Source organism: Bombus vancouverensis, chromosome 18 (assembly GCF_051014615.1).
Source record: "Bombus vancouverensis nearcticus chromosome 18, iyBomVanc1_principal, whole genome shotgun sequence".
Lineage (NCBI taxonomy): Eukaryota > Metazoa > Arthropoda > Insecta > Hymenoptera > Apidae > Bombus > Bombus vancouverensis.
In genome coordinates, this window is record NC_134928.1 from 4,304,562 (window position 1) to 4,326,929 (window position 22,368).

The 22,368-nt window shown below is 38.0% G+C and overlaps 1 protein-coding gene across 3 annotated transcripts in view; it reads right to left on the reverse strand.

Moving 5' to 3' along the window:
* Positions 1-22,368, reverse strand: part of Btk29A (tyrosine-protein kinase Btk29A) — a 341,971-nt gene that overhangs the window by 306,310 nt on the left and 13,293 nt on the right. For 2 of the 3 annotated variants that reach the window (XM_033340998.2, XM_033340997.2), the window contains exon 3: positions 3,990-4,251. The exons of the other annotated variant lie outside the window; for it this stretch is intronic. In XM_033340998.2, coding sequence (XP_033196889.1) covers positions 3,990-4,251 — 262 coding nt within the window. The remainder of the gene's footprint in view (positions 1-3,989; positions 4,252-22,368) is intronic. 3 annotated transcript variants of the gene reach the window in all.

The window sequence follows — 22,368 nt, forward strand, 5'->3', positions numbered from 1 at the left end:
GGTAGATCTTATTGCTAGTGGTTGCACATCTTCGTGGGTATAATGGAGAATTCAATCCATCACTGTCATACCGCTACCCTGAGAAATTACCCCACAGATATAACCAAGCCTTTCTCTACTCTGAGATACTGTGATTTATTTAAAAAGAAATTCCATTAAATCACAAAAAATGCACGAGAATTAAAAGTTGATGTTTCTATCAAGTTCTATCAAGTTTGTTGGAAATATTGGAAATTAAAATTAATCGTAAAATCGTAGAAAAATTAATCTTTCATGAGAATGAAAATCGCTTAATGAAAATTGACTTTTCCTCATCTCTCGATATTCTGTTCAGACAAAACATAAATTTATTCGCTTAGAGAAGACATTTTTCTTCTACGGTAATCCGAAGATGTTTATTATCTCTACTTGAAAGAGTTGCAAACACTTGTTGAAACGTATAGAAATTAGACGATGTTCTAATTTTTCCTTTGAACGTGATTTTTACTATTATGTGAAATTCGAAAATGATAAAACAGCTTTTAAGGATAATTAAATTCACTATTTCAGTGAGATAATAAATTATTTCTCTACGAATGTTATTTAATTATTGAAGCGTTTCTGTGAATTTTCCATCAGAGGAGAGCATGTCAAAATAACATGAAAAAATTAACGCTCTGCAAACATCGTTCGTATGTCCCTCGTCTGCATTATTTACTACCAACCACTTGACCGACATATCACTGCTCATTTTTCCCAGCTATGGTACGCCAAGTGACTAATTGGGACGTTTATTATTTTTTTTTTTTTATTTTATTTTATCGTCAGTTAGCTGTTACCGACCGCATTGTACTGATCCGCAAAAACTTTATTCCGTACTGCTTCTACACACGCGAAACGGCCAATTTTCACATACGATTTTCATAGTACGATGATGCTTGCCAAAGACGTGCACGAAATATAGGGGAAATATGGGGTATTGGCAACTAAGTGATTGCTGATTTTGTCACTAGGTGGCAATGACAATCCAATATTAAACGTTCGTCGAGATGTCACGTAAAATAAAAAAAAGGAAATCTCAGATGAAAAGAAAAATAAAATAAAAGTAAAAAGAGAATTTATTTTTGAACACTTGGTTTACACTAATTACGATTTGGTTCTGAACTCCAGCCGTGACTTTCCAAGACTGAAGCTCTTACAATTTGACTTTCGATTGGACTTCAACTAAATTAAACGCAACGAATACGATTTTCCTTATCATTAAAGTTGACTTCTATTACCATCCTCTACATATGTAAATTAATTCGATGAGAGCCACGTTAATGATTGCATCGCTGTTGCAAAATGATCCATAATCAATGCGTAATTGGAGAAGCAGCGATCGTAGCCGCATTTATTGTACTTCACCGAAACAAGCCGGACGTCGAGTTATCGACAGTATCTCGATATAGTACAAATGCACGTTAAATCTGTGTGAAGAGGTCCGATAATGATGTCATTTATACAAAACTTATCGACGTATCCGCTACTGCAATTGATGATTCTAAAATTACGTTTTATACTGTACACAGTCGCATCCGGTTACGAAATACAACTGAAATATTACGAAGCATTGATTATGAATTTATTGCAATATTTCTGCAACTTCAAACAACATTATTATTTGTAACAAATCGGACGCACAAAACACTCTGCGCGCAGACACGTTCTCCAACAGATGCCTAATCGTTTCCACGAGTTAAAAAACCGAAAGGACCAATTTAATGCAAACAAAACGGCACATACTACCGAATTAATTTTATCATGCGAAAAACGATTAACACTTTGACTGCCACGCCGAAATCACATGTTTCGTTCAAAACGCCACGAGTATTTTTATCATCCAAAGCATATAATGACAAAATAATAATAAAGTGATGAACCTGTCGATGTATTCGGTTTGAATCCTCGTATGAAACTGACTGCCCTTCGATTTTTTCCTTCGTCTTCTCTTGGAGACGACCCCCACCACGCACGGGTCTCGCAACCGTTCTCGCCTATGATCACGTACGCCACTTTTTTGCGTAGGTAAAATAACGAACCGAAGGCGAATCGATGTTTGTTAAAACTCGCTGCTTGACGACAACTATGCGATTATCGCTATATTGTGTATATCTCGCCGGTCATGTAAGACGATCTGTCTGCGTCACCGTAGTACCAAGGGAGACGGTTAGAAACACGGCCTATAGTAAACCTCGGGGCGTAGCACAAATTATAGCATATTCTACATCACATAGAAGAACCCTCAAGTGATATATAAAATTAGCTTCAGAGTTACTGTTAAATATATCAATTTCAAACGCGATGACACTCTATAAACAAGCAAGAAGAACAAAAATCAAGGTATCAGATTTTAGAATGGCACTCGCGATGCACCTTACACAGTGCCATTCACCAGAGCCGTGAAATATACTTATTCGACAAAGATTGCGACGCGAAACGCAGAAGAAAGAAGGGCAAGCGTACCTGGCACGAAAATTTTGCAGAGAGTGGTATAAAAAAAATGTTAAACAGTTAGGATCAAAAATTGCTAAGAATCGGACCAAAAAGGTGACCACCTATCGTCCAGATTGTATCGATGAGCCACATTTAGGTTTAAAGTGTTTCAACACAGTGCACTGTTAGATGCAACATTTGTTTTCATTTTTTTTTTATTGATGCTCTTGTGTTAAACGTACAAAATGGCGTGGATGACTTTCACGACTATAGGCAATTTAAATCAAACCTTATCTGCTAAAGAATGAAATTGAAACGATAATTACCAGGTTATCGCGATGAAGTATACAGGTGTCAACAGTTGGGAGCGTAAAATCGAAAGGTGAAAAGAGGCACAGGCCAGAAAGAGAAGAAAATTTTTCCCTTGGTGATGTATCTATTTCACGAAGAAGAGCAGCGGCAGCAATTTAAAGGCGCCTTTAATGAACGCTCGCTTAAAGAACAGTGGCCTGGAGGAACGAGCGTAAGCCCCACTGAACGAAACTGCTTCAGATTTACGGCTGCAAATGAATTACAATGCTTAACGACGTCCCTCCGCAGGGCAGACCTATTAAGAAAAACCGAGCATCCTGAGAGTAGTATCTGGGACACGCGCTTATTATCGCCAGACAACAAGCGTAAAGAAAACTCGCCGACTTACGACTTCAATTTCCAGTTTCCCTAAATATATTTTAAATGATGGCCCGTTATTGTATCCCGCGAATCGTGACTCGTATAGAAACACGACGCTCTAACGAGGTACGCGAAGCCAAAGCTAATTGCAGTAACCGGGGCCGATTAAAATATACTAACGACGATTGAAGTAGCCTGGTGAAAAACGTACGAGTTGTTATCGCGAGAATAAAGAACGGTATTGCGCGAGAAACGGACAAAGCATATGGAGGAGCGCGTGGGATTTCTACATTATCGAGGTGGCAGTAACGAGCTTCATAATTCACCAGCTGCAATGGTAAATGATGACAAACGAAAATATTTTTTTCATAGAGAAAAGCGTAACGTTAATTAATTTTACCACGTATTTATTACTGTATTTTTATCGTTTATTCTTAACATTCAATGGTTACCATTTTGATCAATATAAAAGCAAAAGAAATTATAAAATGCTAGAAGTTATTTGTGCAATTTGTAGGTTATATATTTTCTACACTTTTATCGTGTGCCATTTTGCAATTCTACAATTGGTTAACTCTCACGGAGCTGACGAAGTAAAAACTTGCAATTTATTCGTCGCAACTTTAATTTCACCATCTATGACACAAACCAAAATCTTCGTGCAACTTACAACTATTGGATTGACAACTAAGTGATTGCGGATTTTGTCAATAGATGGTACTGACACCACAGAGAGCAACATCTTACGTGTTTGATCGCGTTTGAAAGATAGGAAGCAAAAAGAAATTTGAAAAAGACCGGGCAAGAAGGTAAGAAGAGATAAGAAGAGAAGATGCAAGGAGGAAAATAAAGAGCGAACTCACCAGCACGGATGGCACGGATCCACTCGGCGCGGTCCTGCTCGCGGGCTGCGAGAAGGTACAGCGTGTACTCTTGGCCGGCTTCCCGATAGCCCACCTGGAAGGGTAGCCCAGGTGGTATTCCACCCCCGCCGCCGCCTGTTCCTGCCTCGCTGCCTGCCACGTCGCTGCCGACACCGCCGACGCCGCCGGCGTTGCTCCCGAGGCTAGCCGTTTCAACCACGTGGACGCTCTCGACCGCGATTCTACCTCGCTCCTTGCGCCGCTACGGACAGAGAACAACTCTGTAGTTGTCTCGTTATCGTTTCGAGAAGGAAAAAAAGAAGAAAGATAGGAGAGACATGGCCCACGGCAGGAAACACGCGAACAACCCTCTTCCTTTTCCTCTGCAAACGTTTACCTTTTCCTTTTTCTTTTTCACTCTGTCTATCTGCGCGGCACTTTGTCCCTAAGGAACTTTGCATTTTTGTATCACGTTCACGTTTATGTTCGGAGTTACGACGAGTAGTTGCGATGGACGTGTTTTACGGGGTTGGTGTTGTTACGCCCCGAGGTTTACTATAGGCCGTGTTCCTAACCGTCTCCCTTGGTACTACAGTGTCGCAGACAGATCGTCTTACATGACCGGCGAGATATACACAATATAGCGATAAGCGCTTAGTTGTCGTCAAGCAGCGAGTTCTAAAAAACATCGATTCGCCTTCGGTCTGTTATTTTACCTCCGCAAAAAAGGTGGCGTACGTGATCATAGGCGCGAACGGTTGCGAGACCCGAGCGTGGTGGGGGTCGTCTCCAAGAGAAGACGAAGGAAACAATCGAAGGGCAGTCAGTATTATACGAGAATTCAAACCGAATGCATCGAGAGGTCCAGAGAAATAAAATCAAAGTCGCTTAGTCAAACGAATACGTGGAGAAATATTATAAAGTCGAGTCGAATTATAATAATAAACTAGTTGTATCATCGTTAAATCATTTGTAACGTGTTAGTTATCATTTTAAATATTGTTAAAAATAGAAGCTTATATTAACCCTGTTAATTCAGTGTTACAATCATTTGAACTACCTCTGTTATCCTAATCGAAACAGGGGAACTGGGGGACTGGTTCGCGACGTCGACCATCAGAATCGTAACGAGAATTTACGCCTCTCGCTGACGCGTCTCTTCGCGAACGGTCGTAACAGGTGTATTTTTTTTATTATTTTTATTCGAATAGGATTATAACTCGAGTGGCAGAGACCGTAACTTTTTTGAAGATTTTGAGATACTTGTTTCGCTGTACTCTCTTTTTTCTATGCGCCAGACTTTGTCTTCAACTTTTTATTTTTCTATCGTGTTCTGTTTCACGCTGAGATTTGAAGTTAAGGAGTTTAGTTAGAATGGACGTGTTTTATGGTGCTGCATTTTTTATTCGGACGTGGTTATAATGCGAGTGAAAGACTAACTTTCTGAGAATTTTTAGACACTTTTCTTAGTGTACTCTCTTTTTTTTCCTGTGCGCGCCACTTTCTTCTTAACTTTTGCTTTTTGTATCGCGTTTTATATCAAGTTGAAATTTCTCTTTGGAGTTGCGAGACATAGTTAAGACTATTTTTTCCTTTTTTTTTTCATTGTTTCTTATTTGAGTAGAATTATGACTAGAATGAAAGATTGTACCTATTTGAGGATTTTCAGAGAATTTATTTTACCGTAATCTCTTTAGTTTGTTCAATGGTTTCGGTTTAGAGAACGTTTCGATTACCAACTTGAAGTAGTTTAGGCAACGTTCGGATTTGTAACTTGTCGCAGTTGTGGTTGCGATGTGACAGAAGAAGTCTCGCATGGATTAACTCCCCCTTCTACCTTCAAGTTCTAAGTAAATTACAATTGAGGTCGACTAGGTCCTATCGAATTCGACATCGATAGCCTGTTTTCCTCCAGTTTGTTCTACCAAATGAATTGACACACTAAATCAAAGATTATTATAATACGAACATTAACGAAGAAGATGGCTTTTAAAGATCGAAATCTCTGGTTCTAAGTATACGTATACTCGGATCAAGTTCTATGCACATATTTGTCGGACAGATATTAAAACTTCGATTTCCATTCTTTTTCTCTATTTTCTAACATTTTCCTTAGAGCTATATCAATTTTTCTTAAATCAAACACGATAAACAATCTTGAGGACCACTGCTATGTCGAATGTGACTCGACGTCAGTTTTTATTATCACCTTTTTTTGTGAAACGCGCGAAAGAAAAGCAGAATTGCATGCTGGAAATTGTTTCAAGATATGTCACACACTTAAAAATTCGAAAATACAACGATAGCGTGAATACCAGATATGTAAATATGAAACCGGAATTTTTAATAGAAAATAACATTTATTGCATGAAAATGATTAAAAATATTTTATTCGAAGTATTGCCCATCGCTAGCTATACATTTTTCCCGGCTGTCTGGCAATTGGTGGATGCCAGGCCAAAAAAACTGTCGCTCTTTTGAGGCAAACCAGTCATCGAGCCATTTTCGTACATTTTCGTAAGAAGCGAAGTGCTGGTCAGAAAGTGCGTGTCCCATCGATGCAAATAAATACTAATCGGACGGAGCCAAGTATAGTGAGTAAGCCGCGTGCGAAAGTATTTCCCAACTGAACGCTTCGATCGTTTTCCTTGACCGGTTTTGCTGTATGCCGATGGTGCATTGTCACGAAGCAAAATTACTTTGTGTTGCCTTTTTTGATATCCTGGTTGTTTTTCGCGCAAAGCTTGATTCAAATCGATCGTTTGTTGTCGGTAGCGCTCAGTATTAACGGTTTCGCCAGGTTTTAACAGCTCATAATAGATCACACACTTCTGATCCCACCAAACACCGAGCATCGTCTTCCGTCCATAGCGATTTGGTGTTGTAGTCGATGTCGGTGGTTCGCCTGGAGCTACCCATGATCTTTTACGCCTAGGATTCTCAAAATATATCCACTTTTCATCGCCAGTCACAATTCGGTGGAGAAACGACTTTCTTTTGTATCTGGCGAGCAGCATTTCGCAAGTGGTTTTTCGGTTTTCCTGCTGTCTTTCATTCGGTTCATGTGGAACCCACTTTCCCACCTTCTGGATCTTTCCCGTGGCTTTCAAACATATGGAGACGGCTTCTCGTGTCACGTTTAATCGATCAGCGAGTTGTTGTTGCGTTTGAGCGTCATCCTCGTCCGACGATGCTTGCAATTCGCTGTCTCGAAACTTTTTCGGTGGTGTTCCACGTTCTTCGTTCCTCGCGTCAAAATTGTCACTTCTGAATTTTTTAAGCCACTCAAAGCACTGTGATTTACCAAGAGCATGCTCGCCGTAAGCTTCGGCAAGCATTCGATGCGATTCTGCAGCAGTTTTCCTCAAATGGTAACAGAAAATCAATGCTGTCCGCAAATCGTGGTTTCCAGGCACAAAATTTGACATGTTCAACGCTATCACAAACTACGCTGTTGTATGAAAGTTGTATTGTTCCGAGTCGAAAATGTTTGTGAGACGTCAATAAGGACTTTTGGCATCAATGACGCAGTTTAGTGATAACCACATTATCAATTAGGGCCATCTATAAGCCAATTCCGGTTTCATGCTTACATGCCTGACATTACAAACTATGCTGTTGTATGAAAGTTGTATTGTTCCGAGTCGAAAATGTTTATGAGACGTCAACAAGGACTTTTGGCATCAATGACGCAGTTTAGTGATAACTACATTATCAGCTAGGGCCATCTATAAGCCAATTCCGGTTTCATACTTATAGACCTGACATTACAAACTATGCTGTTGTATGAAAGTTGTATTGTTCCGAGTCGAAAATGTTTGTGAGACGTCAACAAGGACTTTTGGCATCAATGACGCAGTTTAGTGATAACTACATTATCAGCTAGGGCCATCTGTAAGCAAATTCCGGTTTCATACTTATAGACCTGACATTGCAAACTATGCTGTTGTATGAAAGTTGTATTGTTCCGAGTCGAAAATGTTTGTGAGACGTCAACAAGGACTTTTGGCATCAATGACGCAGTTTAGTGATAACTACATTATCAGCTAGGGCCATCTATAAGCAAATTCCGGTTTCATGCTTACATGCCTGATAAGTGAATTTCTTTCTTCCTTTATTTATTTCAATTGTCTTATTTTTTTTAGTTAAAATAAATTTCAAATAAAACACTTAAAAGCGTTGGCAGCTGCTGCTAACGAAATTGAAATAAAATTCGCAGTGCAAAGGGTTGATATGGCAACTGACACTTTACAAAAATTTCTGTTTTCCATTTCCTTTTGCCTGATACGAAATTATTATGATTAGATTCTTGCAAAGAATCACATTGCAATTGATAAATTGATTAATAAATGTATCATTTACTAAAGATTAAGCAGGGCTGTGTGTATTAACGCTACTTTTTAACTGCATCAAATCAACGTCACAGGCCATTCATCTCTCTGATTACAGGATCAAATGCTCGGACAACAGATTTGAAAATTTATTTTAACAGCACAGAAGGTAGTTTTCTCGCGATTACTCATAAAATCATCAAATGCCATCCATATCAATGTCCATCAATCGTATCTCTAGCAATACTATCTCAACCAACACTCTGGGGCATATTTACGTTTTTATTCAAGCGCAGCGGTCGGTTTCCATTGCAAGCCGAGCGTCGCGAATCGTTTGATTGACAATGTCAATCCATTTCTTCCTTTTTTCCCTTTTTGTCCTTTTTTTTTTTTCTCTCACGTTTCGTATGAACGAAACGCGTACAGAAACGAAGACCGACAGCTATCCGCGTACTGTCCACGTTTATCGGGACAGAGAATCTTGATTACACGGGCATCCTATCTGCCGAAACGTCGAAAACATCGCTATTTGGATAACGAGAATATAAATGCTACTTAGGGACCAGGCAATACCGTTTCCACTAATATTTCGGCTAAAGCTTTGCTGCATACACGTTTTAACTGTTAGATTGCCAGCGAGCAGCGAATCCGATTTCCCTATGGTACACGTGTGTTCATGGATCGACATTTGAAACGGTATTCGAAAGGAATATCGAAATAGACCGTCCAAATCGTTTGGACTTTCGGTTGCCCCGATGATACCATCTTCCATGCCAATTTCGACCATTTCCAGAATGCTAAATCGCCAGAGATAGCAAGAACACATTTTACAACGGTTAGAACGGATTTCATGGTCTGGCTAAATTAAGAGTAGATTTTATTCGATGTAAAATATCCTGAAAGTTAGATGCAACAATGTTTTCTGTATAAATATACAATGGCCGACGAAAGTATTCGAATGCTTATACTTACAAATTTCAAGTAATAACATGAGGTGTACTAAACTAATTTGTAAATCAATTTGGTATCCACAGTGACGAAAAAGTGTCAAGATTATTGTTGAAAATTGTGGATCTTTGAAGCCGAAATAATGTTATAGGAACACTAAATTTATACTGAGGATTAATATTAAAATAGTAATATATTTATTCCATGGACGATTCCTTATATATTCATCGATACAATCTTGCACGCGTCTCAGCACTTTCTTCTATATCCGACTGTTGACCGACTGAACAGTTTACGAGACGCTGCGCACACACATACTTCCACACACTGATATTCACATACAAGTATCTCTACTATGCATTGAACCCAGTCCAGCACAGAAAATTATACGTATCTCAACAATTATATCAGTAAAATTTGAAAATGAGTCAATAATATAGACAGGGGTTATGTTACATTTATTAGAAACATTCATGATAAGTGTCTCACAAAAGTATTCGAACGCTGTAGCACTGTTGATAATTTTCTATTTTCCTTTGCAGCGAATGCAAACATTATTGCTAGATGAAAATATTGGTACGTTCACTTGATGTTAGGATATCGTTTCGGTAACAGTAACGTAAAAGTGTGCATAACAGTATTTAAAATGAATACCAAAAAGTGTGAAAGTAAAAAGTGTGAAGGTGAAATAATATCCGATTACACGAGGACGGCAGATCATATAACGAGATTGCCGGAATTGTGAACAGAAGTAAGTCCACGACACATTATATCATAAACAAGTGAGAGAATGAGGAAACACTTGCAAACAAAGCTCGATCAGGTCGACCAAAGAAATTGACTGGAAGAGAGGAGAAAGTTATCGTTCACGAATTAAAAAAAATCCTACTGCATCCGCTCCTCGACTCGCAAGTATGGTAGCTGATATGTTTCATGAAGAAGTTCACCCGGAATTATGTCGACGAATCTGACGAAACAATGATTTCCAAGGCAGAGTACTGCGAAACAAGTCATACATTAATGCGGTAAATCATAAAAAAAGATTGACTTTTAAATATTTTTAAATATTTTAAAAAATAACCTTAAAGAAAGTGCCTGTAGATTAGGATTATTGGAAGATTTCCACTTCCAACAAGATAATGATCCTAAGCATACTGCTAGAATTGCGAAAGAATGAATCGTATATAACACACCACGCATGCTAATTACTCCACCGCAAAGTCCAGACATAAATCCGATTGAAAATTTATGGGCTGAAATCGGGAAAAGATGAAATAAATTTCAGATAACCTCGAAGCAAGTATTGAAAGATAAAATTATAGAAATATGGAACTCCGTTGAGTGCAGTTTTACAAAATCATTGGTTTACAGTATGGAACGTCGATTGAGACACACTATCGCTGCTAAAGGTGGTCCAACAAAATATTAATATTAAATAATTTAATAACATATGTAGCGCTCAAATACTTTTGTCAGTCACTTACAATGCCTGTTTCTAATAAATGTATCAAACTCCTAACCTACGTCGTTGAATCCTTTTCAAATTTTACTGACATAACCTCAAAACTTCCATCTTCCTATTGACATCTGCTTGCCTAACCAAATTACTCTAACCGTACATTATTTCGCCCATTCAAGTTTGCATATGTAAGTGTTCGAATACTTTTGTGAGGTACTGTACGTAATGATAGTGCTTCTCATTTAGAAATCGTGGAGAAAAAATCGTGGAGAAAAAATGGGACCTACAAGTGCCGGGATTTGAACCTGGTACGGAAACGTTCGTAACCAACGGCGTTAACCACTGCCCTACCGTCGTCCGGTCGTAATTTGCTGTCGAGTGCCCCTACAATAGTATCGAAGTAATGTTGGATAAATTTCTCGTTGCAGTTTTCATGTAGGAAGAGAAACAATAAAATAAAGAACACTTTTTCTATTCAAAGAAAACTTCAAATAACCAACCACATCATAGGCCAATGAACTTGTCTCGAAGTATATTACGCGGCCAACTATCACAAAAATACTGTTCTATTTAACACAATGAAAATCAGCTTGAAATGTCAAGAAACTTGCACCTAGTTGGGTCATCTTCCTTGAAACAAAGTAACTTCTATCCAAAAAATCAGTTACACGACAAATAGTTTGAACGATAATTGTATAAAGAAGCTCACAATGAGTCAACGTGTGTAAATGACAAATATTTAAGAAGTTATTTTAGCAGGCACGTTTGTTTGAAAGAGCTGTGTATCTTGAATCTATCGAGAAACGGGATTCAAAAGGGAATTGCGAATTTCGAAATTAGTTGTGAAGAAACGAAAGGCGCAATCGCGTTTCCTAGTTCGAGGTTCCTTCAGTCTGGTTATCAAGACTGTCTTATCTTTTACTTGGTTCCCGATTCGAATTTCTTTCCGCTATGAGCGATGAAATCGCACAACTTCTCGTCCAACTTCTCCACTCTTTCATTTCACGCTTTCTCTATTAATTCCCCTCGTCCTTTCTAAGTGCTTTCCTCCGTTCGCTATCTTTTTCCCCCTTTACCATCTCCTCCTGCATTCGCCATTCTCGCCGAGTTGGCGAAAGAGCGAGAGAGATGCCAAGGGAGTCGAATCCTTTGACCTCGTTGCGTTTCTTCTCTTCCCTCTATTTGCTTACAACTCTGTACACGCGTTCCAATCTTCTCTGTTATTCACCGAGAAAACGTCTCGCTTGTCATTAATCAATGAGAAACCAGCTTTCTGGTATCGTGCGTCGTATAAAGCGTGCAGAATAAAAGAAGAGGATCCAGCTTTCTTCGTTGACTAACGGATCGGTTTAAGAACGACGCGATAGTCTGTTTTGTCACCGTTACAACGAAATTGGATATGCGAACGATACCCAAGAAAATGTATACACTGACTCGCGAATGTATCTGAACTCTTATCGTAGAATGCTACTATGTCCATATTATGTGTGCTATATAAAACATTTTGAAACTTCAGTAGCTCTGTAATGAGATACGTTATACGTTGTTACGAATACAAATGAACAATACAAACGTGAATATACAAAGGAATATAGAAATTGCGAAGTATTTACTACAAACATGCGTACATCGGGCAAAAAGGTAGTGTTGAGATATGTATAATTTTCTGGGCTGGACTGGGTTAAATGCGTAGTAGAGATACTTGTATGTGAATATCAGTGTGTGGAGGTATGTGTGTGCGCAGCGTCTCGAAAACAAAGAAATGTAAACTGTTCAGTCGGTTAACAGTCGGGTATGGAAGAAAGTGCTGAGACGCGTGCAAGTGTGTATCGATGAATATATAAGGAATCGTCCATGAAATAAATATATCATTATTTTAATATTAATCCTCAGTATAAATTTAGTGTTCCTATAACATTATTTCGGCTTCAAAGATCCACAATTTTCAACAGTTAGTATATCTTACACATACAATAAGCGTTAAAGATGATCCCGTCTTATTTATTGCAATTAATATAATGGATAATTATAAATACTTTGTAACGCAATTGCTTAGCTGTAAATACTGTGTAATTATTTTTCTGATCTCTGCAGGATATTTAGAATTATACGTTAAATTATATAGAGTGTATCTTTTAAAATTAGCCAGCATTTTTCTTTTATGCCGCCATGAACCGGTGGAAGAGTAATAAATTCGAATATCGACTGTGGCGGTCTCAACTTTAGTTTTACGAGCGAACTTCACTGTTCAAGTTAACAGTCAAACATTGAAGTAAGTAAACGCGTAGGTAGATAATGCAGGTTTGTATAGTTTATGGCGGCTAGTGCAAACAGTATCGCAGACTTGTGAGATAGTGGAAGTGCTGTAAATATCGTTATTGGCACTGGTAGCAGATTCTTGAATCCAGCTAGAGGATCTAAATCTGTCGGATTCTGTAACATTAGGATTGATTTTCGAAAGGCACAGAATTTCCTGAACCAGATAACACGGATTTAAGTTTATGGATGCAACTTCCCTCGGGACTGGCTGTTATATCTGACACAACTGGAACTGTCAGTATCAAAGCCCATAGGTCTTCACTCTTACGACTGAGATTCTGAAGATACAAGATTCATGATCTTAGATGTTAGGATAACGTGTAATTTTTCTACCTTATTGATTTTTCTGCGAACTACCTGAACTTTTGCAATATACAAGAAAAATATTCGACTGAAACGTAGAACCAGATTCTGTTAAGAACTTAATATTACATATAATTATTTTGTTTCTTTATGTAAATAAAGTACATTTTCTTTCCTAAATTCTACGTTTGGTGATTCTTGTTCAGGAATCTTACTGCAATGAATTTTGGAAGCAGTCGTTTGAAAGAATTCAAAGATCCAAAGTAACAGTTATTTCTAATATTTTTTGGAAAGACGTCATTGAATAAAAATTAAATAATATTTAAATTAAATTAAATATTTAAATTAAATTAAAAATTAATTAATATTTCAATGAAAGTCAGTCATGAATAAAACTGTAAGAAATTTCTCAAAAAGTAAAACTATTAAGAAATATTAATTTTTAATTGTTCCTATTAGGAATAGCCATTACGAATGATTAACATTTTTTGCACTACCAGTCACCATTATCGATGACGGAAATTTCATTCACATTGCCAGTAACTAAAACAAATGATCGGAATTTTTTTCGTTACCAGGGACCATTATCGTTGGCCAGAGTTTTATTTTCGTTACCGATAACCATTATCGATAACGAAAAATTTTTTGGTTTCCGCTAACCAATATGGGTAACAAAATCTTTTTTCTGGCCACATTTGACTGTTGTCAATTGTTAACATTATGGTTTAGTATTCATTGATAACATGAAAAAAACTAATTTTAAGTCAGGTATATATCTTATTAAGCAGAAAAAATGGTTAACAGTTGAAGATTGAGAATAACTGAAAATAATCAGAAACAATTTTTCGATGATGATTATATGTAACCCAAACAGAATTTCTGTCACTGACAATGATTACCGATAAACAAAAAAATGTTTATCATTTATAATGGTTACTCGTAAACGACATTTTTAACCAAAGATAACTCTATATTTTAACACTTTACCGACCGATTAGCCGATTAATCGGTTTTTTGTCGCCGACGCTTACCGACCGATTTTATTGCCGACAATCTTTCTCATTATTTGAGCAGTAATTTATTATTGAGTACTAAGGTACCTTGCTCAGTTGCGTTGCTTTGTAAGCTCCCACAGTTTTATACCAATTTGAAAAACTTACCGTTCGCGATGTACGAAAAGAATGGTATTGGAGAGTCTAAACCGAAACAGAACCGGCGCCAGGCAGAATCTGCGCCTGAACTGCCGATCGGACGTGCGTATGCTGTTGAACTGCTAGCGGTCGGTAAAGTGTTAAACTAGATTAACTCTGTATGTATTGTTATAGATATTAACTGTTACAACATGACCAGTTAACTGCGTTCGACATGTATACACGTCAATCTAAAACTTCATTTCAGTGCGGTTGACGTGTATATTCGTCATTGTTTGATTTTACCTGCGCATCCCGTATGGAACTTTTGAAATTAAACTCCGCAGTTAACAGGTTAATTAATTTTCGCTAAAAGAACATGTATCGTAACTAGATAACGGAAAGTACTTGAGGAAATTGAAGTTACGAACATGCGCTTAACAAATGAAACTGAAAATCTTTTCTCGAAACTGCAACCAGTTAACCCACGCCATATGAACTCGCAACTAAAAATACAACAAATTGCAGCGCGATATCATATCACTTGAACGTGTCACCATGGCTGGCTGCTGGAATCCGCGCAAGAATCATAAATCACTGGGCGAGGTCGGCAAAAAGGCCGGTTTTTCCAGCAGATAGCGAAAAAGCGCGGTTTTTATTGCTCGACGTCGCGAAGAAATAACGAAGCTTCCACGTCAAAATACCGGCGCATAACTCGGTGTCACGTAAAAATCGACGTGGTCCTCTTTCAATCCTGCAACCAGCGCTTCATGGAACATTAAATCGTGGAACAGCCGTGGTTTCTTGATCGAAAAATTTTGATAGCGATTTCTGGCAGCCAGCGTTGCAACAATTTTCGCATGTCTTCCTTATTATTTTTTCATGCAACGTTATCTTTCCATCTTCGTTTGCTCTTTTGAAAGAAGCACTGTTAAATAAAGTAGCATGTTCGTACCAGTGAAGTCAACGAAAGTTGAGAAACAGGATTGCTTGCGATTGTATGCCACTCCAAATCGAAATTGAAATTCTAGTTAACATAGTTTATGGAGTATGATACGATATAGTTTAGGGAAACATATGAAGAGAGTAACAGACATATTTCAAGAAAATTAAGAAGCAGAGAATTTAGGAAAAAGCGATCCATGTATTTAATGAAAGAACAGTCAAGAATATGTGGCGGCATTTGGCAACAATGTATATCGCCGAAGCGAAGTGCCTAATGAGCCATCAATATCCCAACGGTCCTTCCGTCGAATGTTCGAGAAAAAAGGCGTGCGTGGCAACGTTCGCGGACGCCAAACAAACGTGTGGATAGTGGGGATATTGAGGGGCGACGAAAAGAAAAGAATCGAATCCGATCGACAGTTCGGTTCGAACTAGGAAGCGATGAAGTCGTGCTGTAACCGGGTAGCGAGATACGCGACGCGGTCAAAAGAAGTCATTTGTTAATAAATATATTGTTGACCTAAATACCGAGTGATTGTTTAACGCACTACACCCAATATCACTGCAAATACAATTCGAGGATTAGAAACGCAATTATTAACAATATCCTAAACAGATGTTTATACTATACACTACTTTGTACTGTACAGTGAAAGTATCAGCAAAAATATGTTTTTACAATTGGGTAATTGCTTGAAACCGTTTGAAACTGTATTAATGAACGAATTTATGGACTCGCATTTAAACAGCAATCAATTACAAAAAATGAACATTGGAATATTGCATAGCGGGGGAAACAAGTTCACAAAATTCGTTTTTCGAATACTACAAATTTTATATTTTGTGCTCATGGTCGTTTCTTTCCTGCGGTGTTTAATTATTATCGGCAGAAAACAGAATTTGCGAATGAAGAATTTTAAACGAAAATTGTTTTACGTATACAAGTAAAGAGAAGAGCATTTGTAATGTGGTTTTCCTATTATCGAAAAAAAAAACCTGTTTTAATATCGGAAATATGCCAAAGTTGATGCGATATTTCAATTAGCGGAGAAAATCGGCAAGCCACGTAGACGATGTCATGTTTATTTTTTTTTATCTCACCAATAAACGATCCATTGTCTTCCTGCAGTAAAAGATGGACTTTCAATGGAAAATCAGTTACCGTGTTCGACGAAATTGGACATTTCATAAAAGACAGTAGGATTTGTGATACAACGAACTAAAAAATTCTCTGTTACTTCTCGGGCTTCCAAAGGAAACCAAATACCTACATAATGGATTAGGGTTACATATCATGTTAGGTAAATGTATGTATCATTAAATATACAGACCCTGAGAAAATATTTCGGGATTTTTATATGGCCTATTGGTGATATGAAAACGACGAAAAAATTTGTATAGAAAGATTTGTATAGAATTTGTTCGAGGCTTATTTTCATATTAGAAGCAATTTCATTTTGCGCTAAAAATACACCCTATAAAGTCTACAAATATCCCTCACATATTTTGTGACACCTTGTGTATTGGAAATTTCTATATGCAAATTGCCTGGAATTGATGAGAAAATAAACGAACCAAAATTCTAAATCGAACATCGTTTGTCAATCAAACAGGGGGCATCGAGTGCATCCACCGGCCATGGACGCACTCGACAAATGCGCATCGAATTTGATGACATGGGAATATGGTCGACATCGACCAGATTCTCACTCTTTCGTAAGTTATATGATACATTTCCGATTCTCCATGGCAGTGTCTCTCCGAGTCATTGTCATTTTAATGTATTTAAGGTATAACGTTAAAACACGACAAGATTCTGTTTTTAGAAGAAAGTTCCTTCGTTGTCTGTGCTTCCTACGCGCTAACGAACAATTTAGAAATAGACATAATGGCAGTTTCACATTATGCTACCTATATACGATATACGACATTTTGGACGTGCAAATTGCGAGCGTTACATACTTTCATTGACGCGAGGCCTAAGTTTTTCTTTAAAAAGATACTCTTCCAACCGTTTTACATGACAAATTAACTTTTTCACAACTTTGTAAGGACGGTTCTTCTGTAACAAATTGAAAAGCCATTTTTGCAGCTGCTTGCTATAGGGATTACTTATACTTTCAACCTTGAAGATAGATATTTTCCATTCCATTCGCGCCAATAACGCTAAAAATTGAATTATGTATAGGCGATATACTGGGTAACGTATGGTAAAAAATTTGAAAGAAATTGTAATAAAATCAATCTACGCTACAAATACCTGAAGGAAAGATTCTGTATCTTCCTCCCCTTCCCTTTTCTTATTTTCTGACTATAATTCTTACTCTATTCTATCTTCTGCCTCATTTCCTCGCTGTCATTTTTTCCTCCTTCCTTTCTCCTACCCTTTTCTTCTCGCAGTTCTGCGTAACAGCAAAAACAGAGGAATTGGAAAATGAACGTGCTGAAAGCAAAACACGAGTGACACTGTACGCAAGAAAGCCACGTAACAAACGCAATGAAGCAATTCCCTATGAAACCATATGCTTATTACAAACAGTAACAAGTTGTTCCCGTTGAAGAGGAGGACCCTAACACAAACGATAACACCACGAGCTGGCTCTTTTGCAACTGTGGAATCCAGCGAGGCAAATCTAGTTTCCTGTTACTGTAAAAGGATATTGGTTGCGTGTATAGATATACACGCGCACACACACAGCACAGCTTTATACAATAATGGAACGCGTTCGTTGGACAGCACGCGCATACAGCGAATCTCGCTAGCCTTCGAATCTTGTGTTACGCTACAATAATTTTCTCAACAGGTTATTCGGTATTGCTCCCTTCCCTAAATCGCGTTACGCTTAATACTACCCACACAGTCTCCCCCACTGGTCATCCTTCGTTTATCCCTTAATGCAATTACGTGGATTAAAAACGACGAAACGTATTAGTTGCAAAACGGCGATGGGAACAGCTGATGGGAATTATTTCGCGTGCACGCATGCGGCATTAAGAGGAATCGCTGTATGGAAACTGACGACGGACGTTCCTGCTAAGCGAGAAAATTCAAATTTTGAGCAACTCCTTTCGAATTTATAGCCGGTCGATTCCTCGAACGAAAGAAATATTTGGCGTGCAGACGGCTAGCACGGTTTATTACAAACAGAATAGTAAAGCTATTGGGTGTTGAAGTTCAAGAAAAACTCTATATCTTTATTTATGTATATCCGTGACCTTGAGACTGCTATTACGCAGAAATATTCTAAATAAGGAGCGGTGCATATTATTGTACCCTTAAGTATGCATTATGTTTTGGGTTGCAAGGTCTAGGAACAAAGGAACTAATAAACAGGTTTCTATTTATCTACCCTGTAGCCTCTAGCCAAAGCTATAAGCTTAACTCTTTTGGTAATGTCCTTTTGCTAGAAATAGATAAACGTGCTCCACATCATTCCATTGTCTAGTAACACTAAGAGAGTAAGGATGTCAATCAGCATAAACTTATAAATTATAAATTATACTTGTACTTATACCTTTAATTATTTCAATATACTTTTCTATTACAAATTCATCCACGCGTTCTTCAATCAGTTAACCTCAATCTCAACATTGGGCAACTAAGTGATTGCGGATTTTGTCATTAGGTGGTAATGACAAAATCCGCAATTACTTAGTTGCCAACCGAATATTTTCGAGGAAGCCGTTTCCTAAATTGAAGTGCGAACGAAGAAAGTAACAGTAACGTATATAATAAGTAAAATGGATGAAATAAATACAAAATAGAATAAACTATAGTACAATAAAGAAATAAAAAAGAATATATAAGATAAAGTAATGTATAATAATAATGAAAATATTAATGAAAATTTTATTAAGAAATACATATAATTTAAGATGTACAATTTCTATCATAGCTATCGAAGTTTTCTTCAAAATAAATCGTATCCTAGTACTTCTGGTCGACAGTATTTCTAGTAAATTAAATTTTGATACACAAAAGCTTAGTCTACATGCTAAAGGCAAACGCCAGTGATATAGTTCAACTTAAGAACGCAAAGAATTAAACCTGACTGACTTTTTCAATTCACCACTCGTGCACTTTTCAAAGGATTCTTTTGTCCAATAAAGCGTCCTTTTTAACAGTACTCGAAACCCGGTTCTATTGTTTAACACTCATCTAACCCTTTCTAGAATATTCCTTTTAACTACGTTCTTAATATGCACGTAGCCCATCTTCGGCTAAAACAAGAATTCTCGAAACTCGATGTACTGCGACAAAAGGAAGCAGATTTAAAAATGGAGCTAAAAACGACAAAAAGAAAGCAAAGAATAAAAAAAACCACCGATAATTCCACAAACACCTACACGCTTCCGCCTTCGCGGCCGCTGCACAAAACACCTCTGGCACGAGCAAAAACGTCCGACACACGACGTACAACGTCCATGCCCTAATAAACATTAATAAAGCTCGGCAAGCCAGAAAACAGACCTCCCTTTGGTTGCTAGCCTCGGTTGCATCCTCGTTCAGGAGGCGGCTGACGCGAAAAGAAAGCGGTGGCCGTTGGAAAATTTCATTTAGGCTTTTCGAGTGGGTCCCGTGCCACGACGTCTTTATTAGATTCGCCGGTTTCCGGTGACCTTCGTTAACGTCGATGTTCTACGAGCGCAACCACGCTCTTCTATCCCCACCCCACCCGTTTTAACCCCTCTCCTTACGTTTCACCACTCTGCTCTGTCTCGTCAGGCACACTCCGTCGGAACGACGTCCGTTGGTCCATTTGTTCGTTCATCAAGACAAGAAGTCGAATAATCGAGGAAATAGAGGCACAGACCGAACGTTCTTCTCGCGAAGCGTAGACGGAACGACGCGTTTAGGTTGCAGAAGTAAAAGAAAAAAGCAGGGAAAAGCTGGAAAACGGGAGAATCCGAGTTTTGTGAAAAAAAATCCGTGTTGAATTACTCGGTCCATTCGCGTGCAGCTACTTCCAACTTCTGCATCTTCTTTCTTTTTTCTTCGCTCTTCCCCCCTTTCTACTGGCATTCTGTTTCTCTTTTTCTTGTAAGGGAGAACAACGAGCAACGATGCCAGTTTTAATTAACACTTTGACTGCAACGGTGGTCATCGGTGACCGGAGCGCTTCAACTTTTTACAATTGTAAAAATTGAATGAAAATTGAGGGTTAAGGCATTTTGAATATAACCGATAAAAAGAAGATACTTTGAAATAAAAAGTTCCCCATTGAACAATTAAACATTTTTATTAGAACATTAACAAAAAAAAATGAGAACAAATGTTGCATCTAACGGTGCACTGTGTTAAAACACTTTAAACATAAATGTGGCTCATCAATACAATTTGGACGATAGGTGGCCACCTCTTTGATCCGATTTTTAGCAATTTTTGATCCTAACTGTTTAACATTTTTTTTATACTACTCTCTGCAAAATTTTCGTGCCAGGTACGCTTGCCCCTCTTTCTTCTGCGTTTCGCGTCGCAATCTTTGTCGAATAGGTATATTTCACGGCTTTGATGAATGGCACTGTGTAAGGTGCATCGCGAGTGCCATTCTAAAATCTGATACCTTGATTTTTGTTTTTCTTGCTTGTTTATAGAGTATCATCGCGTTTGAAATTGATGTATTTAACAGTAACTCTGAAGCTAATTTTATATATCACTTGGGGGTTCTTCTATGTGGTAGAATATGCTATGATTTGTGTTACGCCCTGAGGTTTACTATAGGCCGTGTTTCTAACCGTCTCCCTTGGTACTACAGTGTCGCAGACAGATCGTCTTACATGACCGGCGAAATATACACAATATAGCGATAATCGCATAGTTGTCAAGCAGCGAGTTCTTAAAAACATCTATTCGTCTTCGGTTCGTTATTTTACCTACGCAAAAAAGGTGGCGTACGTGATCATAGGCGCGAACGGTCGCGAGACCCGAGCGTGGTGGGGGTCGTCTCCGAGAGAAGACGACGGAAAAAATTGAAGGGCAGTCAGTATCGTATGAGGGTTCAAACGGAATGCATCGAGAGATTCATCAATTTATTCCTATTTTGCCATTATACGCTTTAAATAATAAAAATACACCCGTGACGTCCTCAGCAAACCATGTGATTTCGGCGTGGCAATCAAAATGTTAAATAACTCGCTTTTCAGCAAAAATCACGCGAGAAACCATATTTGTATGTGTAAAGGGGGACATTAGTGATTTGCAGGATGAATTACAGGTATGATTCGTTGAATCGATGCATTGTTCCATCTTAGAAGGATAAGAATAGAAAAAAGATAAGATAAGGAAAGAAAGAAGATAATAGGAAGAATCGTGAAGAAGAATGTTTCTGGAAGAAAAATCCAAGAGGAACACGTTCTTCCAGCAAGTTAACTCTCGTTTCGTTTGGATATGTGTTTCGTCGAACGCGCGACAGCTCGTTAAATTTACGTAATGCACCGTTGCGAAATTAATTATAACTGCACGGAGCAATTAATTTACCTTGTTTCACGCTGACCGTTCCTCTAATACACAGTTTTGTTCGTATTTTTGTTCTCACTTGACAGAACGGTGAGTATAATTTAGCAAACTAAAAGATTCGATATTTCGACGGAGTACAGTCGTTCGTATGTAAAAAGAAGAAGTGAATTTCGTTGAACGCTATGTTCAGAATTGCAAAACTCCTCTGCAGACGTACAGTTGAAGGTCGACTGATCGTTTCTTAGACTTGCATTATTCTACCTTAACACTAGAACTACCGATAGCTAACACGAAGCTATTTCTACCGAAACCAGTGAAAATGACTGGACTTTAAAAAATACGTAATAATAGAACATTTTTGTATTTATTGAGTTATTACTTTCTTACGGAAGGAATTCCATGTTATGTAATACATTTTTGGCATATTAATCCATCTGGGGCCATAATCCCCAAAACGAGGGTTGACACATTTATAAAATTTTATAGA